We start from the raw sequence: 21,539 nt of genomic DNA on the forward strand, positions 1-21,539 counted from the left end.
TGCAATACCATGGAATGAATTTCAGGGCGTCAATTCAAACAATATGTAATAATTATGCATTGTTTTTTTTTATTAAATTCATTTAACGTCAATACCTGATCCTAATTGTTTTGAGAGCAGCAGTCCGACTGTGTGTCACAGCTAACTTATAAAACAGGCTGTGAATTGTCATTAAAGAGCACCCTTCCCTCTGAATGACATCACATACACGAGGGTGGAAAGTCATGGACGAGAAAGAAAGCTTTATGAATGCATCTTTTTATTACATTTATAGAAAATGTGTTTGAATACAAACAGTGCTAATAGAAAGTGATCACCTTTCTCTGATTTGGTCAAAGAATCACAGTGGACATGATATGTTTACAAAACCCACAGAAAACATCCCAGTGAAAGAAGAAAAAAAAAGTTCTAAATAAATAATTACATAAGTATTCAACCCTTTACAGCGACACATGTATACTGGTGCAGCCAGTAGTTTGAATACGCATGAGGGGAAATGGGGTTTAATTAAGGCACGGCATTAAAAAGTTATGTTTTTGTTAAGTAAGCAAGTGCCTGGGAGCTGATTACAAAAGCGATGTTTGCAAGCATCACAACTGTGAATAGTCCGAGACTATATGGGTGACAAGTCCAACAGTCAAAGCTGCACCGCTGTCAACATTGTGAGAGGCAGGGATGGGAATTTGAAAGCAATTTTATATTCGAATATTCGACCCCCCAAAAAACGGTTAACCGGTTAACCGAAATGTACATATCCTATAAAAAAGAAAATGGTAAAAAAAAATTACCCAATTTTTTTTCAATCATTTTTTAGAAATACATACATCACAGTTTGACAGCTATAGGCCTACAGCTTTCATGTGTGGAGGCGATTCACAATCAGGCCAGCTGTAGAGAAGACCCTCTCAGCTGGAACGGAGGTTGCGGGGATAGCAAGGTATAGCATGTACCGGTATATACAAGTTTAATTTGGCATAGTGTGACCTCTACACCGCACTCACTAACCTGGTCAAAATATTTCCACACATTACTCCTTTTCCTCCATGTCTGTGTAGGACTCTTCTTGGAGTGTAAATAATTACCGGACTATGACTGGTAAAATATGTTGAATACCAGCAAAACTAAATCTCTCCTGTCAAAATGTCTATGTACTTTGCCGCCACACACGGTTGCCAAGCAGCGCTTATTGTTGTTTAGGCTGGCCACTCATGTGTCGCGAGTGTTGACAGGGGGCGGGGGAGCACGCTCATGAACTGTTAGCGCCGGAACCTCGCAACGACCCATTTGCGCCACATTTGGGCCTAAGATGAGGGTTGAGTCTGCGTGATCTGCGTGTAGGGAGGGGCAGCAGCCATGTCATTGGCTAGAACCAGCTAGATCTGATGGATCTGGACATAAACGCGAGTGAAGTATAACCGGACACGAGAGAGAGAGATCAGCACCTGCAGCTCTGCCCGCTGTGAGGGGCCGTGAGCGGAGCAAAACACACCTTTAGACGTCACACATTTAGCTATGGCACCGTCGTATATATTGAATTGTTCAATTTGATAATATGTAATCAACTTAGGCATCCCTCACAAATAAATAAAAAAATATTCATAACTCGTATTTGAATTCCTGAATAATTTCGAATATTCGATTAATCGTTCCCATCCCTACTTTGTAGCATGCCTCATACCCAGAGATGGGGTCGTTACTCAAAACAAGTAATATATTACAAACGCGCTACTTTACTCGCAGGGCCACCCTCCCTACAGGCAGATCACCCAGACTGTGGAGGGGGCTTCATTTTGCGGAGGGAGCCTCATCTGAAGGGCAAATGCGGCGCACCTAAAGTACTAGTAAAAAGTTACTTTACTCGACATCCTCTCTCTGGATTCGGAGGTCCTCCTTAGCTATTAGCTTCACGTTAGCATGTTGTCTTTGCAAGTGCTTGTTGGGGTTTGACGTTGTGTTTGCAGCAGTGGATAAAAGCTTCTGGCCTGGACACAGTTTGCACCTCACCGTCACATTCCTGTCCTTTCTTCGGACAAACTCAATATAATGGGCAGACCTCCACCCCTCTCGAAAGTAATCGCTGTTGACTCAGCCATGTTGACGCACTGGACGTGCAAGTCGCGCTAATGTTACGTAAATATAAACCTGCGGCAGAAATCCCTCTCGTCTGTCAAAGGGAGAATCTAGTCATTCTTTATGTCAGTAGGCTAACTGTCGCGTGTCGGGCAATGTTAGTAACTGTAGTGGGATTACTGAATTATAAAAGTAACTACGCGGTTACCGACAAAAGTAATATTATTACAGTAACGCGTTAACCAACTCTGCTCATACACCTCTATTTCAGCCCTGTTACTAAAGTGCTGATTCTAGGTCTGGCCCTTTAAATGTAACCAAGCTGCTGCTGGCCACGCCCCTTTGGAGCGTCCCCATGCAAGCAGTGAGCTCTGTGAAGAGAAGGCTGTCTCCCAGCAGAAACTCAGCTAAACGCTGCCGTGATGAAACGCCATCAAGGATTATTTCTGAAACAGTATGGAGCTCAAATGCTTTCTCTCTCACAGGTGTACCACAAGGACACTACCTTTTATATACGGCTTCTTTACACATACTCTCTCCAGTACAGAGTTAGCTCTGAGTGTTAGCGATGCTTGCTAATGTAAACACAGACCCTATTACTTCCAAACACGTCGAGCATTGTTTCTGATAGGTTAGGTTGGGGCGGAACGTAGCCTGGAATTCAACGTAAAGCCAGCCCACATTTTAGTAATGTTGTCATGCATGGGCGTAGGAAGCATCCTCAATGTGGGTGGGACAATTTGACAGGGGGTGTGGGCAGAAGGTGGACCTCACCTCCTCTAGGGGGGGCCGGGAAGAAGATTTTTTAAATGTTGAAGTTAAATGCATCAATCTGCTGCACTTTGAGAGCAACATTAGGGACTACATCTATGGATACCTCTCTCAGCACCCAGATGAAACAGAACTGGAAACAGATTTACTTTTCCTTTATGCATATTTTACAAATCACTCCCCTTTTAACCTGTATTCTTGTGTTACTGTCCTATAGTATGAGTTGGAATTATTTCATACCTGTTATTCTCTTGTTTTTTTATAACGATCATATAAAAGTGTGATTTGGAAATACTTGTTTACATAAATGATTACCAAACCGTTTGAGACCCACTACTTAATCTAAAGGTAATCGAAACACAGAGTCCTTTAACTCACTGAGATGTAGTTATCAGAGAGGACTCTCCCTCCACCTCTTTAATAACAGCGCCTGACAGGAGCCTCGCAGCGTGGAAACTGTGGCGCGCATCATTTTACAACTAAAGACACAGCTACAAAAAAAACGCAGCATATGTGCACGGCTCCGTTGTACCTCCGTTTTTAGAGATGTGGGTAAGGAGAAAAGAGAGAGGGTTGTATTTTATTTTAAGTCTCCTGACGCACCGGGGACACATTTATGTATAAAAGACATCAAAAAGCGCTTTGAGCATCTGGAAAAGCGCTATAATAAATGTAAGGAATTATTATTATTATTATTAAAAAGTGCATTTTGCATAAAAGGTGCCCTTTAATATCTAAAAGATCCCTCAGTGATCTGGAGGCGTGTCTCTCAGGGGTCCCTCCAGGCTCCCTTACAGGTGTGGCACGTGGCATGAGGGTGTGGCCACACAGTTTAGAAAAGTCTCCATTGACCCACAGATAGCTCATTTATTGGACAGAGCCTGTAACTTTAGGAAAAAGAATGATCTGGCTTCTCACTCTTCCTCTTTGAAGAAGACTTGAAGTTACGCCTGAACAGGCATGAGTCCAGCTCTCAGATTCCATTGTTTAAGTTTTGTGATCTTCAGACTGTCAAGCCTGAGGAACTGAGTTCAGAGCAAAGAGCTAAACATGTAACATCCTGAGGAGTCCAATCATGATGTTTGTGCTCAGGTGTGTGTACCTGTCGACTGGAGGCCAGCAGGCGGTCTTCCTCCGCCTTGGTGGTGAATGTCATTAGGTCCTGCAGAGGAGAATCATCATCAGCCAACAGTTACAGCGCAGACACAGATTGGCAACAAGGTCGTTATAGAGAAACATCATTTTGACTGCAATGTTACTTTCCCCCATGGCACCCTGGAGCATCATCGACTTAACTATGATAGTTACGATATTCAGGTGAAATTAGGAGGTGAGAGAATTAGGGCCGTCAGTCGATTAAAATATTTAATCGCATGATTGTCCATAGTTAATCGCGATTAATCGCACATTTTTTATCTGTTCTAAATGTTCCTTAGAGGGATATTTTTCTAGTTTTGAATACTTTTATCAACATATGAGTGGACATATGTAATGTCAAAGGTGATATCAGAAATAATGTTTAACTGACACAATTGCTGATAGGGAGTCAGGTGTTAGAAGCTCAGGCATTGCTCAACATCACAAGTCAGTCATGTAACATAGGCTATACGGCACATTTAACACACAAGTTAACCACGTTTAGATTGCTGACTCACTTCCAGGAGTCTGATTGCCTGATTATCTCACCATGACAAGACACCTGGAAGTCACTACACCCAGCCAAGAAATAGTGCAGTAAATCACTGATACCGCAGTTTCATGAGTGGCCATGCTAGCTAACCTGCGGATTTTACATGTCAATGTATCTCAAAGGTGTTGGGTAGAACTATATGAAACAGCATATGAAACCTTTTTGTGGCTTCAAGGGAAGGATGTCACTTGAGTCTGTGTCAGTTGGGTCTTGGAGACAGAAAAATATGTATGGGTTTATAATAAAAAAAACAAGACAGTCAGCCTGTTACCGCTCCTCATCTCTGCCTTAAACTAGCCATTTCAGGCTACATTGGCTGATGCTAGTATAGGAATAAAGTGGAGCCAATAAAAAAAACTGCCACAGAAATTCTAGCTTTAATCCCAGAACCTGGGATAATCTGTTATTTATTCATATTTCAGTTGATCTGTTGCCGAGTGTGGTGCCTTGCTCAGTGGAAAATGTAAGTAGGTAGTGAATAAAGAAGTTGTAGGGTTTGGTTATTAGGTTTCTTTTTCACCCTAAGGCACATTTCAGGACAAGTAAAGTGTACTATGACAAATTAGATCAATAAACTCAAGTTAAAAGTGACAGATGAACATTTTAGGACTTGATAAGCATATAAAGTGACCTAGTTTGACCACCAAAGCTCAAAGCTTGTCAAACGCAGAGATGGTGACGGGGCACGATGGATCCGTCCTCGTGGTGGGAAGCTTAGCGTCGGAGCGCCTGATACAGAGGAACTGAAACATGCTGAGATGAAAGTGCGCATTCTTATCCAATCATGGACACTAAACGTGACCTTCTCCTCTGGTACAGCTTACTCAGGACTTTAAGATGTTACTCAAGAGTCCGACCTGACTTTATAGCACAATAGCTTATGTGGAAGATTTCCAAGAACCCAACAGAAGCTGCAATACCATGGAATGAATTTCAGGGCGTCAATTCAAACAATATGTAATAATTATGCATTGTTTTTTTTTATTAAATTCATTTAACGTCAATACCTGATCCTAATTGTTTTGAGAGCAGCAGTCCGACTGTGTGTCACAGCTAACTTATAAAACAGGCTGTGAATTGTCATTAAAGAGCACCCTTCCCTCTGAATGACATCACATACACGAGGGTGGAAAGTCATGGACGAGAAAGAAAGCTTTATGAATGCATCTTTTTATTACATTTATAGAAAATGTGTTTGAATACAAACAGTGCTAATAGAAAGTGATCACCTTTCTCTGATTTGGTCAAAGAATCACAGTGGACATGATATGTTTACAAAACCCACAGAAAACATCCCAGTGAAAGAAGAAAAAAAAAGTTCTAAATAAATAATTACATAAGTATTCAACCCTTTACAGCGACACATGTATACTGGTGCAGCCAGTAGTTTGAATACGCATGAGGGGAAATGGGGTTTAATTAAGGCACGGCATTAAAAAGTTATGTTTTTGTTAAGTAAGCAAGTGCCTGGGAGCTGATTACAAAAGCGATGTTTGCAAGCATCACAACTGTGAATAGTCCGAGACTATATGGGTGACAAGTCCAACAGTCAAAGCTGCACCGCTGTCAACATTGTGAGAGGCAGAGTCCAGACCTCGATGCAGTCCACAGTCCACCCATGATCCCCACCTCTTCTCCATCTCATAGGATTGTATTTGTGATGTTACCTAGTTATTGACCGATTCATTTTGTTAAACTAATGTTTTCTTAATACAAATATGAAACCAAAAACCTGTTGAACAGAACACCTGTTAATGCTTCTAAAGGAGTGAATACTTATGCAATCAGATATTTCGGTTTTGTTCTTGCCAAAATATGTCCTACTGCCTGGATGCATTCGGATTTAATGGAGTAACAATAAAACGTTCTACAGGCAGCGTGTCTGCGAGTGTCTCTGAGCAGGCTCGTGCTCATTACAGGAAGCCGGCACTCCAGCTGTGGTCCTGTTTCCTGACCCTCCTCAGCTCCCTGAGCTGGGCTTTGGTCAGAGAACAGGCGTCGGAGGCCTGTTGTGGTCTCGGGTCGCTGGGTTCCATTTCCTCCTCTGAATCCTCTTCCTCCCTCTCGCTATCCATTTTCTCCTCTGCATGTTTATTTTCCTCCCTGGGACCAAAAGTTCACAAATTAAACGTCAACACGACTACATATCTTCAGAGATAAACAAGAGTCCACATTTACCCAAGTACAACATTTTAGAAAGACCCTGGAGTTGCTGAATCGTGCCAAGCATGAATTCAAGCAGCGTTTTGTCAACTCGTGCCGACATTAGATCCACGGTGCTGAGGTCAGGGACAAACAAATCCTCTTTGCTCAAAGAGGATTTGTTTTTCAATCAATATTCTCAATCAACATTAACATCCTAAAAATACCCAAATAATCATTCAGTGCTTCAGTTGTGTTTAATTATTTAGGAATATTTAAGTGGATCTCTGACCTGGTGTCTGTGACGGAGATGAGCAGGGACTGCACAAACATGGAGCAGAGGTAAGAGGTGGAGGGCATGACGTGAGCCGGGGTCTGCAGCAGCTGAAAACAAAGAAAGCTCTCTTTAGTGCGCTTCAAAAAAACAAAGACCTGCAATCATAGAAGGTGAAGTTGCAGGACACCGAGTGGACACGCGGCGCTGAACTGCAGACCTGTTTGATGGCAGCAGAGCTCTGAGGCACAGTGTCAGAGGACAGGCTGCTGCTCACTGCGTCTTCAGTCTCCTGTCGGCGATGTTTCCCCAGCAACAGGTAGAAGGGCGTCATGGCAACACTGTCATCCACCACAAGCTAGAAGACAGAAAATGTTGGTATTAAAGCTCACCTATTATGCTTTATTTGAACACTACATTATAGGGCTGCATCTATACAAAACATGTCTCTGAAGTGTTTTGCTCAAAGTACCAAACAGATCCCGCTTTGTAGTAGGGATGGGAATTTGAAAGCAATTTTATATTCGAATATTCGACCCCCCAAAAAACGGTTAACCGGTTAACCGAAATGTACATATCCTATAAAAAAGAAAATGGTAAAAAAAAATTACCCAATTTTTTTTCAATCATTTTTTAGAAATACATACATCACAGTTTGACAGCTATAGGCCTACAGCTTTCATGTGTGGAGGCGATTCACAATCAGGCCAGCTGTAGAGAAGACCCTCTCAGCTGGAACGGAGGTTGCGGGGATAGCAAGGTATAGCATGTACCGGTATATACAAGTTTAATTTGGCATAGTGTGACCTCTACACCGCACTCACTAACCTGGTCAAAATATTTCCACACATTACTCCTTTTCCTCCATGTCTGTGTAGGACTCTTCTTGGAGTGTAAATAATTACCGGACTATGACTGGTAAAATATGTTGAATACCAGCAAAACTAAATCTCTCCTGTCAAAATGTCTATGTACTTTGCCGCCACACACGGTTGCCAAGCAGCGCTTATTGTTGTTTAGGCTGGCCACTCATGTGTCGCGAGTGTTGACAGGGGGCGGGGGAGCACGCTCATGAACTGTTAGCGCCGGAACCTCGCAACGACCCATTTGCGCCACATTTGGGCCTAAGATGAGGGTTGAGTCTGCGTGATCTGCGTGTAGGGAGGGGCAGCAGCCATGTCATTGGCTAGAACCAGCTAGATCTGATGGATCTGGACATAAACGCGAGTGAAGTATAACCGGACACGAGAGAGAGAGATCAGCACCTGCAGCTCTGCCCGCTGTGAAGGGCCGGTGAGCGGAGCAAAAGACACCTTTAGACGTCACCTAACACATTTAGCTATGGCACTGTCGTATATATATATACATTGAATTATTCAATTTGATAATATGTAATCAACTTAGGCATCACTCCCAAAAAAAATGTGATAAAAAAAAAATTAATAACTCATATTGGAATACCTGAATAATTTCGAATATTCGATTAATCGTTCCCATCCCTACTTTGTAGCATGCCTCATACCCAGAGATGGGGTCGTTACTCAAAACAAGTAATATATTACAAACGCGCTACTTTACTCGCAGGGCCACCCTCCCTACAGGCAGATCACCCAGACTGTGGAGGGGGCTTCATTTTGCGGAGGGAGCCTCATCTGAAGGGCAAATGCGGCGCACCTAAAGTACTAGTAAAAAGTTACTTTACTCGACATCCTCTCTCTGGATTCGGAGGTCCTCCTTAGCTATTAGCTTCACGTTAGCATGTTGTCTTTGCAAGTGCTTGTTGGGGTTTGACGTTGTGTTTGCAGCAGTGGATAAAAGCTTCTGGCCTGGACACAGTTTGCACCTCACCGTCACATTCCTGTCCTTTCTTCGGACAAACTCAATATAATGGGCAGACCTCCACCCCTCTCGAAAGTAATCGCTGTTGACTCAGCCATGTTGACGCACTGGACGTGCAAGTCGCGCTAATGTTACGTAAATATAAACCTGCGGCAGAAATCCCTCTCGTCTGTCAAAGGGAGAATCTAGTCATTCTTTATGTCAGTAGGCTAACTGTCGCGTGTCGGGCAATGTTAGTAACTGTAGTGGGATTACTGAATTATAAAAGTAACTACGCGGTTACCGACAAAAGTAATATTATTACAGTAACGCGTTAACCAACTCTGCTCATACACCTCTATTTCAGCCCTGTTACTAAAGTGCTGATTCTAGGTCTGGCCCTTTAAATGTAACCAAGCTGCTGCTGGCCACGCCCCTTTGGAGCGTCCCCATGCAAGCAGTGAGCTCTGTGAAGAGAAGGCTGTCTCCCAGCAGAAACTCAGCTAAACGCTGCCGTGATGAAACGCCATCAAGGATTATTTCTGAAACAGTATGGAGCTCAAATGCTTTCTCTCTCACAGGTGTACCACAAGGACACTACCTTTTATATACGGCTTCTTTACACATACTCTCTCCAGTACAGAGTTAGCTCTGAGTGTTAGCGATGCTTGCTAATGTAAACACAGACCCTATTACTTCCAAACACGTCGAGCATTGTTTCTGATAGGTTAGGTTGGGGCGGAACGTAGCCTGGAATTCAACGTAAAGCCAGCCCACATTTTAGTAATGTTGTCATGCATGGGCGTAGGAAGCATCCTCAATGTGGGTGGGACAATTTGACAGGGGGTGTGGGCAGAAGGTGGACCTCACCTCCTCTAGGGGGGGCCGGGAAGAAGATTTTTTAAATGTTGAAGTTAAATGCATCAATCTGCTGCACTTTGAGAGCAACATTAGGGACTACATCTATGGATACCTCTCTCAGCACCCAGATGAAACAGAACTGGAAACAGATTTACTTTTCCTTTATGCATATTTTACAAATCACTCCCCTTTTAACCTGTATTCTTGTGTTACTGTCCTATAGTATGAGTTGGAATTATTTCATACCTGTTATTCTCTTGTTTTTTTATAACGATCATATAAAAGTGTGATTTGGAAATACTTGTTTACATAAATGATTACCAAACCGTTTGAGACCCACTACTTAATCTAAAGGTAATCGAAACACAGAGTCCTTTAACTCACTGAGATGTAGTTATCAGAGAGGACTCTCCCTCCACCTCTTTAATAACAGCGCCTGACAGGAGCCTCGCAGCGTGGAAACTGTGGCGCGCATCATTTTACAACTAAAGACACAGCTACAAAAAAAACGCAGCATATGTGCACGGCTCCGTTGTACCTCCGTTTTTAGAGATGTGGGTAAGGAGAAAAGAGAGAGGGTTGTATTTTATTTTAAGTCTCCTGACGCACCGGGGACACATTTATGTATAAAAGACATCAAAAAGCGCTTTGAGCATCTGGAAAAGCGCTATAATAAATGTAAGGAATTATTATTATTATTATTAAAAAGTGCATTTTGCATAAAAGGTGCCCTTTAATATCTAAAAGATCCCTCAGTGATCTGGAGGCGTGTCTCTCAGGGGTCCCTCCAGGCTCCCTTACAGGTGTGGCACGTGGCATGAGGGTGTGGCCACACAGTTTAGAAAAGTCTCCATTGACCCACAGATAGCTCATTTATTGGACAGAGCCTGTAACTTTAGGAAAAAGAATGATCTGGCTTCTCACTCTTCCTCTTTGAAGAAGACTTGAAGTTACGCCTGAACAGGCATGAGTCCAGCTCTCAGATTCCATTGTTTAAGTTTTGTGATCTTCAGACTGTCAAGCCTGAGGAACTGAGTTCAGAGCAAAGAGCTAAACATGTAACATCCTGAGGAGTCCAATCATGATGTTTGTGCTCAGGTGTGTGTACCTGTCGACTGGAGGCCAGCAGGCGGTCTTCCTCCGCCTTGGTGGTGAATGTCATTAGGTCCTGCAGAGGAGAATCATCATCAGCCAACAGTTACAGCGCAGACACAGATTGGCAACAAGGTCGTTATAGAGAAACATCATTTTGACTGCAATGTTACTTTCCCCCATGGCACCCTGGAGCATCATCGACTTAACTATGATAGTTACGATATTCAGGTGAAATTAGGAGGTGAGAGAATTAGGGCCGTCAGTCGATTAAAATATTTAATCGCATGATTGTCCATAGTTAATCGCGATTAATCGCACATTTTTTATCTGTTCTAAATGTTCCTTAGAGGGATATTTTTCTAGTTTTGAATACTTTTATCAACATATGAGTGGACAAATATGCTTCATGCAAATGTTTGTTTATTATCATTTGATCAATGACAAATATTCTCATGAATATTAAACACAACAACCTCTGAACATTACAAATATCCGCCTCAATTCAACCTGGAACCTCTCATACAATACAATGTGTGTGTGTGTGTGTGTGTGTGTGTGTGTGTGTGTGTGTGTGGAGAGACACTGTGATGGATCGTTGGAGCTATGTGCAGCTCAAGGCATATGCTCGAACGGGAGCTGTCTGGACGCTGCAATCATGTTGCGCACTATCCGTGCTGAGTGTGCTGACTTCTCGTATAATGTCCCACTGTCTGCTTCCTGCATAAAGTCAAGTGCTCGGCGAAATGTCGCTCCTCTGTTTTCATTGAAACGGCTCCTTATATCCGTTAGCGCAGCTAGCTAGCACCAGATCAGGGTTCATACACTTTTTCACCAATGACTTTTCAATGACCTCTCAATGACCTTTACCTCATTTTCCATGACCCAAAAAAAAATGACCACTGAAAATGGTTTATTTGAACATGGAACAGGAAAATAAGGTCTGCATATGAAACATGTGGTGCCTATCTAAAACAAATCAAATAGTAGGCTTACTAGCTTCTACTCGCTAAAGCAACTGCAGTCAGGGAGGCAAAGTCATCAGGTATGAAAAAGGTGACAAGGACCCGACCCCTGACCCCACGGAATATCGGTTTAGGAATAACAGAGGAGTTTAGCAGTCAGAACAACTAAAGCAGCAGGTAATAATAACAGAAGCGCCAAAGAGTCACATCTAATAGAAATATATAAAAGCTTTTATTTTAATTGTGTAACAGTCAGTTTATCATTCTGGCAGCACTGTTGAGTAAATGTATTTTCATGCCTCTGTGCAACGCTTAGTCTTTCTATCTGTATAGCCAGTGGTGTAAAGTAACTAAGTTCATAAACTCAAGTACTATACTTGGGTACAATTTTGAGATACTTGTACTTTAAGTATTTCAATGTGTTGCTACTTTGTTCTTCTTCTCCTCTACAGTTCAGAGGTACATGGTGTACTTTCCCTCCACTACATGTATTTAATACCTTTAGTTACGTCACAGATAAGGATTAATGATGTGAAATATAACCAAGTGTTGAATCAGACTTTAGTTCCACCTGGAGTAAATCTACCAGCTACCCTGCAGTCTACAAAGTCCTTCAGACTAGCTGCATCTTCACCAGCTTTGAGAACACTTTCATGATCAATCATTATAAAACATATCATATATATTATTCTGAAATGGACCAATCTGCACAACGACTACTTTTACTGTCTTTCACTATATTTTGATGAGAATACTTTTCCATTTTCACTTGAGGAACATTTTGAATGCAGGACTTTTACTGTAACAGAGTATTCCTGCACTCTGGTACTTCTACTTTTACTCAAGTACAAGATCTGAGTACTTCTACTTTTACTCAAGTACAAGATCTGGGTACTTCTACTTTTACTCAAGTACAAGATCTGAGTACTTCTAATTGTACTCAAGAACAAGACCTGAGTACTTCTACTTTTATTAAGTACAATATCTGAGTACTTCTACTTTTATTAAGTACAAGATCTGAGTACTTCTACTAAAATACAAGATCTGAGTACTTCTACTTTTACTCTAGTAAATATCTATACTTATACCACCTGTTTATAGCCTATGAAAAAAACTATTACAAAACGAGGGCTAAAGCTAACGTTAGCCGATAGTGACAATGTATGCTAGCTAGCTAGCTAGCTAGCTAGCTCAACGATTCCTTAAATGATATTGCGACAGAAAAACGTTTCAGTTCACATCACGCTCTGCTCTGAACACCTGAACGGCCCGTTTGAACAGCTGTTCACCAGCAAAAAATACACATGTGTTAATCGCGTTAAAATAATTAGTGGCGTTCATTTTTTTTGCGTTAACGCGTTATTAACTTGTCAAGTTTGATTCATTTCCACTGTCAAAAATTGTTATCAGAAACACTAACAAATGTAAGGCTGCAGCCACACGAGGACGATAGCGGTCATATCCGCTACAGTTCTCTATCAGACAGACGGTTCGGCCACACGAGGCCGACATGGAAACGCAGAAACCGATAATGATAACGGGTCCCAAGGTGGGTCGATCTGTGGACGACACGCTCTGGGGGCCCATACGGCGCCGTGATTACGCCCTATAACGATAATTTCCTGCTAACGATGACGCAATAGCCCCAGTGTTTCGAGCCAGGTCCCGGTATCTCGCAGGGCAGTGCACCCAGCAGGAGCTTCCAGCTAGATTTGATCGATATGGACATAAATGCGAGTGAAGTCTAATCGGACAGGAGACACGCAGCTCGGCATGACAACCTGCAGCTCTGCCCGCTGTGATGGAGCGATGAGTGGAGCAAAACACCCACTTCAAGTTAGATCATCACCCTTAGCTATTTTAATGACCTCTCAAACTACCTAAACTAGTTATAACTATGTTTATTTTGACTGTCGGGTCACTCATTACTGGATCAGCTGCTGCATGAGACCACGGATACTGACGGGCTGTCAGGAGAGGAAAAGAGAGGCTCCGTCCTCCGTCTATTATTCTTATATTTAGATTTTTTAACAACGATTGTGGTGCCTTTCCGTTATCGTGCTCGTGTGGCTGCAGCCTAAGTGTAGCGCCCCCTTTGGACCAACTCAACAGCATAGTGACCAAATAGATCATTATCCAACAAACAAAATGTCATCAGTTGTGTTCAAGCTGAATATAACTATTCTAATGTTTGAAAACGGCCTCTGAAAGCCTACCCGTAACTCTAAGGGTGAACACAAGTATATGAGTATTCCTTTATTCTGCTCTTTGTTGTTAGGTAAACATTCAGTATGGAGAGATGTGATGGCCTTACCATGTACTGAGTGAGGAAGTGGAGCTGGGAGCGGTTGAGCCACTGGCTGCTCTCCTCACAGCTCTCCAGCATCTCCTCCCGCGGGGAGAAGATGGCACGAGTCACCTTCCCTGAGCACACGGCCTTGTGGGAAAACAAGGGCCGAGGCTCGCTGGGCTGAAACACAAACACTGGAAATAAAAAAAGGGGGGGGGGGAAGTGTTATTAAAAAGAAAGTATTATAAAAAATAAAAAAAACTTCTTTCTCCCCTTCCTTAGCCCTGAGCCTGTTTTTCGGGCCTCAGGCTAGAAAATGACATGCCCAGAATGAATGACTATATCTTCACAACTAAAAGGGGTATATGAATAATCTTGTTATCAAAGCAATGATACAACTGTGAATTGGCTGTAGAAGTGTCAGAATCAATATAGATGTTGCTGTGTCAGAGTAAATTCAGATGGAACATAGTAAAACTATTTAAATTCTAATCCGCCTAAAAAAACACATTATTTATAGTGACAACCACACTTGAATGATGGAATACTAGCCCAGAACCTTTAGGGATCCAAACTATAGTATATCATAAGTATACCCTGTGTCAGGATAGATGCTAATTTAGTGAAACTTGACTTATGAGAGGTTTAGCAGGTAGGTCCAGGCGGACTCATATGTGGGTACATTTGGGTACCATCAGTACCATTTGACCTTTCTCAGGTACCAGACTGTAAAACTCATTTTATTTCATTGACAGATCACTATAGGCGTCACTGTTTTTGACCTTTTTGGAAAATTCACCATGACCTCTATACCTTTTTTCACCACAAAGCGTAATGGTGCGCCAGCTGCCAGTCAGACCTATGCATTACGTATGGCCGCATCTCTGGAACCCATTGGTAACATTGGGTGATTGACACCTCTTTGTAACCGTTAGAGCAAATATAATCGAGGGGCAGTTCGTAAATCCATGTAAACATTACCATTGGTCAGTTAAAATGACGCACACACATGCCCTAAAGCAGATGCTAAACATTATACGCCGTTTATTACAATACATGTAATGATGGATTATCTGTAATCATTTCAAAGTGACACGGAGACATTGGATTAACCTTCAGCAGCGTTTGTATGCCCTTGAACACAACTTTTGATCACAAAACAGCAAAGGCAAGACATATTTATAAATATTGCTCTTTCCTGGCTGCTAGTTCAGTGAGTTTTTGGTCGTACAGGGATGAGACTTAAACCAATAGAATGTGTGGAATCTCAGCTTTCATATGATATGTCGTTTGTGCAGAAAGCATGAAGTAGAAAAGATTGCTCTCGCCAAATATGTGCTAATGTAGCTCAAGCTCGTTTAAGACGATTTAGACGCTTGGTGTTGGAATTGTGTTTTGTTTAGGTAAAAGTTGTTAATATCGTCTGTTAGCGGAGTTGCTTCCTGTTAAGTGGGTATGCATCATTAATAGGTTGTTAAATGTTAATGCTGTTTCTTAAGAGATGCTGCGTCTGCCCTCGGTACCGGGGGCAATCGGACCTCCTTTAAAGAGCTGGTGGCTTGCCAGCGAAGAAATTGGCAAAGCACACTAACAGACAGTCCGCTCACTCTCAAAATAAAAACATTTATCCACAACAAGGCAAATATCTGCCTGGGTTGTGTTTCTGGATAACTTTTTATTTAGTTTTGTGAACAGGTGCAGCAACTGTATCTCGGATCAACAAGCATTTTGGATTTGTTTCTTGGAAGAAATGTAGTATTTTTAGATAGCTGCATGATTCCAGGAATGGAAATGTTGGTGGGTCCTTTTGATCCATCTCTCAAAGACTATCGGATCGGATATTAATGTCCTTTATAACTTTGGTGATTCCGAGACAATTCCTCTAGCGCCAGCATTAGGTCAATATTTTGTATTTACCCACAATTTGGTTATGACCTGCTAAACGTATGACCTTCTCATTGAGCAGCTAGCATAACAGTAGGCTAGAATACATTTCTCAGATCTAATCTTTAGGACTTTGATACTATTACTTTCAAGTCATTTCAGATTTGTGTTAAGGTTGTCGTTAACATATTACTTGCTTTGTTTTCAAATTTGTTTTTTATAAACTGTTTTTGTGCCTTGGGATGTGAAACTTAGCAAAGCTAAAACCCAGATTAAAGCTTACAGTCGGTGCCTCCAGCATGAAAGCAGAAGGCGGCCATGTTCTCAGTGAGGGGGTCAGCCAGCAGCAGACTGACGTCCATCGCGGTGCTCCACTCCACTGCCGGGGACACAGCACAGAGAGGTATAATTATACAGGAACAAAACCTACAAAAATATACATACATTTCAACAAATGCTTTGAGCAGCAAAAGTGTTGCCAGGTCCTCTGAAGGTGCAGCCTCACATGAGCAGGTGAGCAGGTTCCAGCAGCAGAGCAGCTTGCTGGCCGTGGTTCCCAGCAGATACTTGGAACAGCTTAGGCGCCCAAAACAAAGATCCCTGTTGAAGGAAAAAAATCCTTTTTATCCCTGGTGCTATAAAGAATCCCAAGTACACCCCCGACAAACCAGCTCCTCACACCACACATATTTCACAGGATTAGCTTTTTAGGTGTTTTCCGCTTAAAAGGGCTTCAAAATGAAACACGCAAGCAGTCTGAACTCCCACCAAGAATTAGCATTCAGAAAATGCTTGTCTCGCACAAAAATAAAAAAAGGAGGCCAACATTGTCTGCATATTATTTAAAGTAATTGGTGACTAATAATAATAATTACTTTTCTTGGTAAAGAATGTTTAGTTTTTTATTTCCCTAGTTACACGTGATAGTGTGGAGTTGGTGAGGTTGGAGGTCAGCACATATCCATAGGTGGTAGTTATGTGAGGGTTACCAGGCAGCTGTCAAAACAGCTGGCCATTAACATTTCCCTCCCTCCAAACTTATTATCTTCAGCAGCCAAACGACACAGGAAGTGGCTTTCTGGACTTTTAGAACAGTTATGCATTTTTTAATGCGGACAGGTTACATTTGTGGAAAGTCAACATAACTAAACCAAAAGTCTGCCTGCAGCCACGCATCACAGAGTTGTTCTCTTTTATGCCTTTCAAATTATATTTAATGGTTTTTCTCACTATTTGATACATCGCAAGTCGTCTCTCTTTGATGGTTTTGGAAAAATGCGTGGGCTGACTCAGAGCTTATTCCAGAAAGTGGAACAGAAACTAGCAACAGGACTTTTGTCCTCAGTGACCCGAGGGCCCCTTTTCGAGAGCAGGGAAGGGGGGGGGGGGGGTCTGCAGAACATTTCAGCGACTGGAGCAACGTTGTGAAGCTGCAGCCTGTCCCCGTGTTCCTCTGGCAGACAGGCGGTAACGTCCCCTGTCCGGTGAGAAACAGCTCTGGACCACTGCCAGGGAGCTAACAAGCTCATTTAACTGTTCTTAGACATCCACTGCTAAGGGGCCAAACTCTCAAACAGCTGGTTGCTTAGTGAATCCGTGTGTGCAGTGATACTTTTCTCCCTGAATGTGTACCCCAGTGTGTCTGTTCTGTGCTTACTTGGGATGTACAAATCAACAAACCAGCATTTCTTTAGTGAAGCTACAGTGCATTTAATTGCAATCTATGATCAGTTTGAGACCAACATTTGATCCATATTAAGTTTAACTTCTAGCAGCAGTCTCTCTATAACCCTATCTTTGCTAAATCACTTACTTTGTGTTTGTCTTGTTTTTTTTATACATCCGTTTAAGACCCTAAATAAGATTCTTGCTTAAAAAATAATTATTCTTTGCATTAGAGTGTTGTGTTGGAAGGGAATAAAACCAGCCATATCCTTTAAAAATATAATGTTAACTGAATGTTTTACTGGGTCAATTATCCTCTTATAGTTATAGTCTTTGATATTTCTGTTACGTTTGTAATAAGCACAGGGTTTCCCACTCAGACTTTACTTGGGCGGGCCGCCCAGGTATATTAACGGCCACCCATTTAGGTTTTTTTCATCCGCGACCACGACGCCAACTTGTGGACAATGTTCCCTCGCTCTACGCCTCCTGTACCCAGTCCCGGACTGGCCATCGGGAGGACCGGGGGGTTCCCCGATGACCTGGCCTGTTAAGTGGCCTGCCTCACACAGGGAGACTGGCTCTCTGCATGATGTGGCCTGCCGACATGGCCACTGACATACAGATCATAAATCAAAGCCCTTGATTGGTCTCTGTGTGCCATTCAAGCTCGGGATAAACTCAGCTCAGGTGAGGTGAAGGACTGAGTGTTTAGATCAGGGACGCCCACACTTTTTTGGCTGGTGAGCTACTTTTGAAATGACCAGCTCACCGAGGTCTACCAACCAAAAATAAAATCCCAAATTGCAAGGGTTGCTGAATAACACGTTTTATTTATACATGGGACAACTACAATAGGGCTGCAACAAACGACTCATTTGATAATCGATTAATCTATCGATTAATGAAACGATTAATCGACTATTCGGACTATTACTGTCTGCCTTGCACAATTTCTCAAACGCTCTGATTTAGCCATCAACTTTTAGATTTAGCTTGAGGTTGTTTTAGGCATGTGGAAACTAACAATGAAGACAATAAAGATTAATACTTGATTCAAAAATACATATATTATTAAATTAACTTAACAAATTGTGAACAAAATTAAAATTGCTTTTTATTTAAATTAAATAAATAATATTTCACATCAAAAGAAACAACAATGTTTTAACAAACCGTATTAAATAATGTGATGACAGAACTGTAAACAGAATAGCTGAAACTTTAACAAACTAAATAACTCAGTTTCCTCTAATCATTAACCCATGTTTGAATAATGGAGTTAACTCCGTGTGTTGCTGCTAGCATACAGAACACCTGACGTGGAGACGTTCCTCGTGGACGGGGCTACAGAGCTGCTAGAAAGACAGTCCAACCCGGTGCATTCCTCCGTCTGGATGTGGAGCACTTTTGATAAATGTTTAGACTAGGGCTGTCAAACGATTAAAAATTTTAATCAGATTAATCACAGCTTAAAAATTAATTAATCATGATTAATCACCATTCGAACTATGTCCAAAATATGCCATTTCTTTATGTATATTGTTGTGGGAATGGAAAGATAAATGAAAGCAGGCGGATATATCAATTTAACATACAGTATCTATGTTTATTATAACATTTTTCTGCATGTCAAAATGAAAGACAACCCACACACCTATCAATCATCAAACCGTGGGGTCTTAATTCATTACGTGTTGATTTCTATCAACGGGGGAGTACTTCAGGAAAGTCGACAGAGGGGGGGGGGGCTAGTGGAGTACTTCGTGACCACAGTGTGTGAACGTTGTGATCAGCTGTTTTAGCGCAGTTCTCCAGTGAAGGGGGCAGTCTCCCTCCGCAGCCGGTTGGCGTAGTTTTGGCACAAAACGACGTTAACAGCAGCCCTGTCTGTGCACACGGAGACCGACTCTGTCGTCCGGTGATCTAACCGCCTTCTGGAAAAGCTTCACAAGTACGTCGGTACGCAAATGCGCTTTGTGACACAAGTGACGGTACGCATTTCAGATTACGCCATAACCTGCGTACCAGTTATGTGCACCCCTGTACCAGAGCCATATTATTACTATTATATGGCTCTGCCCTGAACTACAGCAAAAGTATTCTCCGTCGGGACTTCCTGCAACAACACCACGCCGTTATCAAAGATGTTCTATTGAGAAGACGATCACTACGTGACAAAAGTTTTCAAAACCGTGGCGACTGAAATCAATCTTACTAACTGCTGTCTGTGCAATTTACTCCGCTCGAGTTGGCAGACTTTATTTTGCTTACTTTAACATCATTTTTCATGGTGGGGCTAAGCCATTTCTTGGTATGGGTGTAGCCTACCCCAGCCATACCCTGGCGCTGCCACTGGTGGCACGTATGGGGCGGGCCATTCTGCACATGCGTTAAATGCGTTATTAAAATGCATATTTTAACGCAATTAATTCAAAAAATTAATTACCGCCGTTAACGCGATCATTTTGACAGCACTAGTTTAGACACATTGCTCGTGTTACCGCTGAACTCTCTTGGTAACGAGCATCGTCCACCTCGAGACGGGTAACATTTAACCACACCTTGGAGCGCTTCTCTCCGCCATCCCCGCCGTGTGTTGCTGCATGTAGCAGCTGCGTGTGTGTAAACTGCCCCGCCCCCTCGCACACAGACGGGGGAGAGAGATCTCGCCTGGATTGGAAAGATCAAAAATACATCTACCATAGACGCATTTGTTTGTTAGAAACGAGTTGGCGACAATAAGACTGCGAGATAATGTTTGTGTAGCAATAATACATGACCTTTCTCAACTCGCTACTCGGAGGGAAGTCGCTGCTATGCCTTGTGAACACTCCGATAACGCCTCTCCACGTTACCTTTCTTTGGCAGAGCGACGCTTGCTTTTCAAATAATAACCTTTGAATGTGACATCACAACAAAATATTCTTCCTCTCATTCCGGGTGGAAGTGGTCTTTAGCTTCTTGCTCGGTCCCGCACTCATTTTGTTGTTTGTCTCTTTAACTTCATTTGAGTTTTCCCGGCACTTGACTGATTTTGTATCGCTTTGCATTCTGGGTTAACAGACTGGAAAGTGATAGGTCGCTTTTTCTGTCAATCAAGTAAACTCCTGAATTAAGTGTCAAGGAGGCCAAGGGAGGAGGGATCAAAACCGGTTTTGTCTATTTTAATGGAGCTGGATTTTTTTTTTTTATGAATGACTCGCGATCTACCAGCTTGGTCGGCCGCGGTCGACGTACTGGGCACCTCTGGTTTAGATAGTTAACTTAGTCTAAGTTTTCAGTGGGTCTCAAACGGTTTGGTCACCATTTATGTAAACACATCTCCATTTGAGGGGGAGTCATTGGTAAAATATGGATGAATAAATGAATAAAAAGTTAACTAGGGGAAAAAAGGCAAGATAAACTATTAAAACTTGTTGAGAGCTAAAACTAGTCTTTGCTTCTGCCTCAAAGAGGAGCAGGGGGAGAGGAGGGAGGCTGGTTCAGGAGCTCAGACACAATCACAACTATAAATGAACCAAAAATAAATAAATAAACAAGTTTCAGTGTTTTTTTCATGTTGGAAATGGTATGTTATTGGTTATGGCCATGATTTTTATGATTATTGAAATGTATACAGTTCTGTTTCATATAGGTGTTTCCATAGATCTAGTCTCTTTAATTTCCCCTCAATGTGCACCAGATTGATGCATTTAGCTCCAATTTTTAAAAATCGTACCGGGGGGCATGCCCCCGGACCCCCCTAGAGGATTTGAGGTCCACCCCCAATCACATGGATAGGTTCCTAAATACATTTACCATTTTTTTAAATAGTAACCCATGTCCACATGTTTATTTGTGGGTAGTAGATTTAAACTATAGGGCTATCACTAAGGGCCCTGCCTGTACCTGTTCGCTCTGCCATCGCGTGAAGGGCCGGCCAACAAGCGACCAACAGAAAGGTTAATGTTGTTGCACGTCACAAAGGCAAGTCACCTCAACCCCCCCCACCTGCTACCAGCACCCCCCCAAATA

The 21,539-nt window shown here is 42.3% G+C and overlaps 1 protein-coding gene across 1 annotated transcript in view; it reads right to left on the bottom strand.

The window, feature by feature from the left end:
• Positions 1–5,685: 5,685 nt before the first annotated feature.
• Positions 5,686–21,539, bottom strand: part of wdr75 (WD repeat domain 75) — a 36,923-nt gene continuing 21,069 nt past the window's right edge. Inside the window, exons 15-21 of the mRNA XM_034110046.2 lie at positions 16,363–16,457; positions 16,141–16,236; positions 13,998–14,167; positions 10,735–10,794; positions 7,168–7,305; positions 6,966–7,057; positions 5,686–6,634 (exon numbers count right to left, since the gene is read on the bottom strand). Of these exons, the coding sequence (XP_033965937.1) occupies positions 6,445–6,634; positions 6,966–7,057; positions 7,168–7,305; positions 10,735–10,794; positions 13,998–14,167; positions 16,141–16,236; positions 16,363–16,457 (841 nt within the window). The 3' untranslated portion in view covers positions 5,686–6,444. The remainder of the gene's footprint in view (positions 6,635–6,965; positions 7,058–7,167; positions 7,306–10,734; positions 10,795–13,997; positions 14,168–16,140; positions 16,237–16,362; positions 16,458–21,539) is intronic.

Source organism: Pseudochaenichthys georgianus, chromosome 21, assembly GCF_902827115.2.
Source record: "Pseudochaenichthys georgianus chromosome 21, fPseGeo1.2, whole genome shotgun sequence".
Lineage (NCBI taxonomy): Eukaryota > Metazoa > Chordata > Actinopteri > Perciformes > Channichthyidae > Pseudochaenichthys > Pseudochaenichthys georgianus.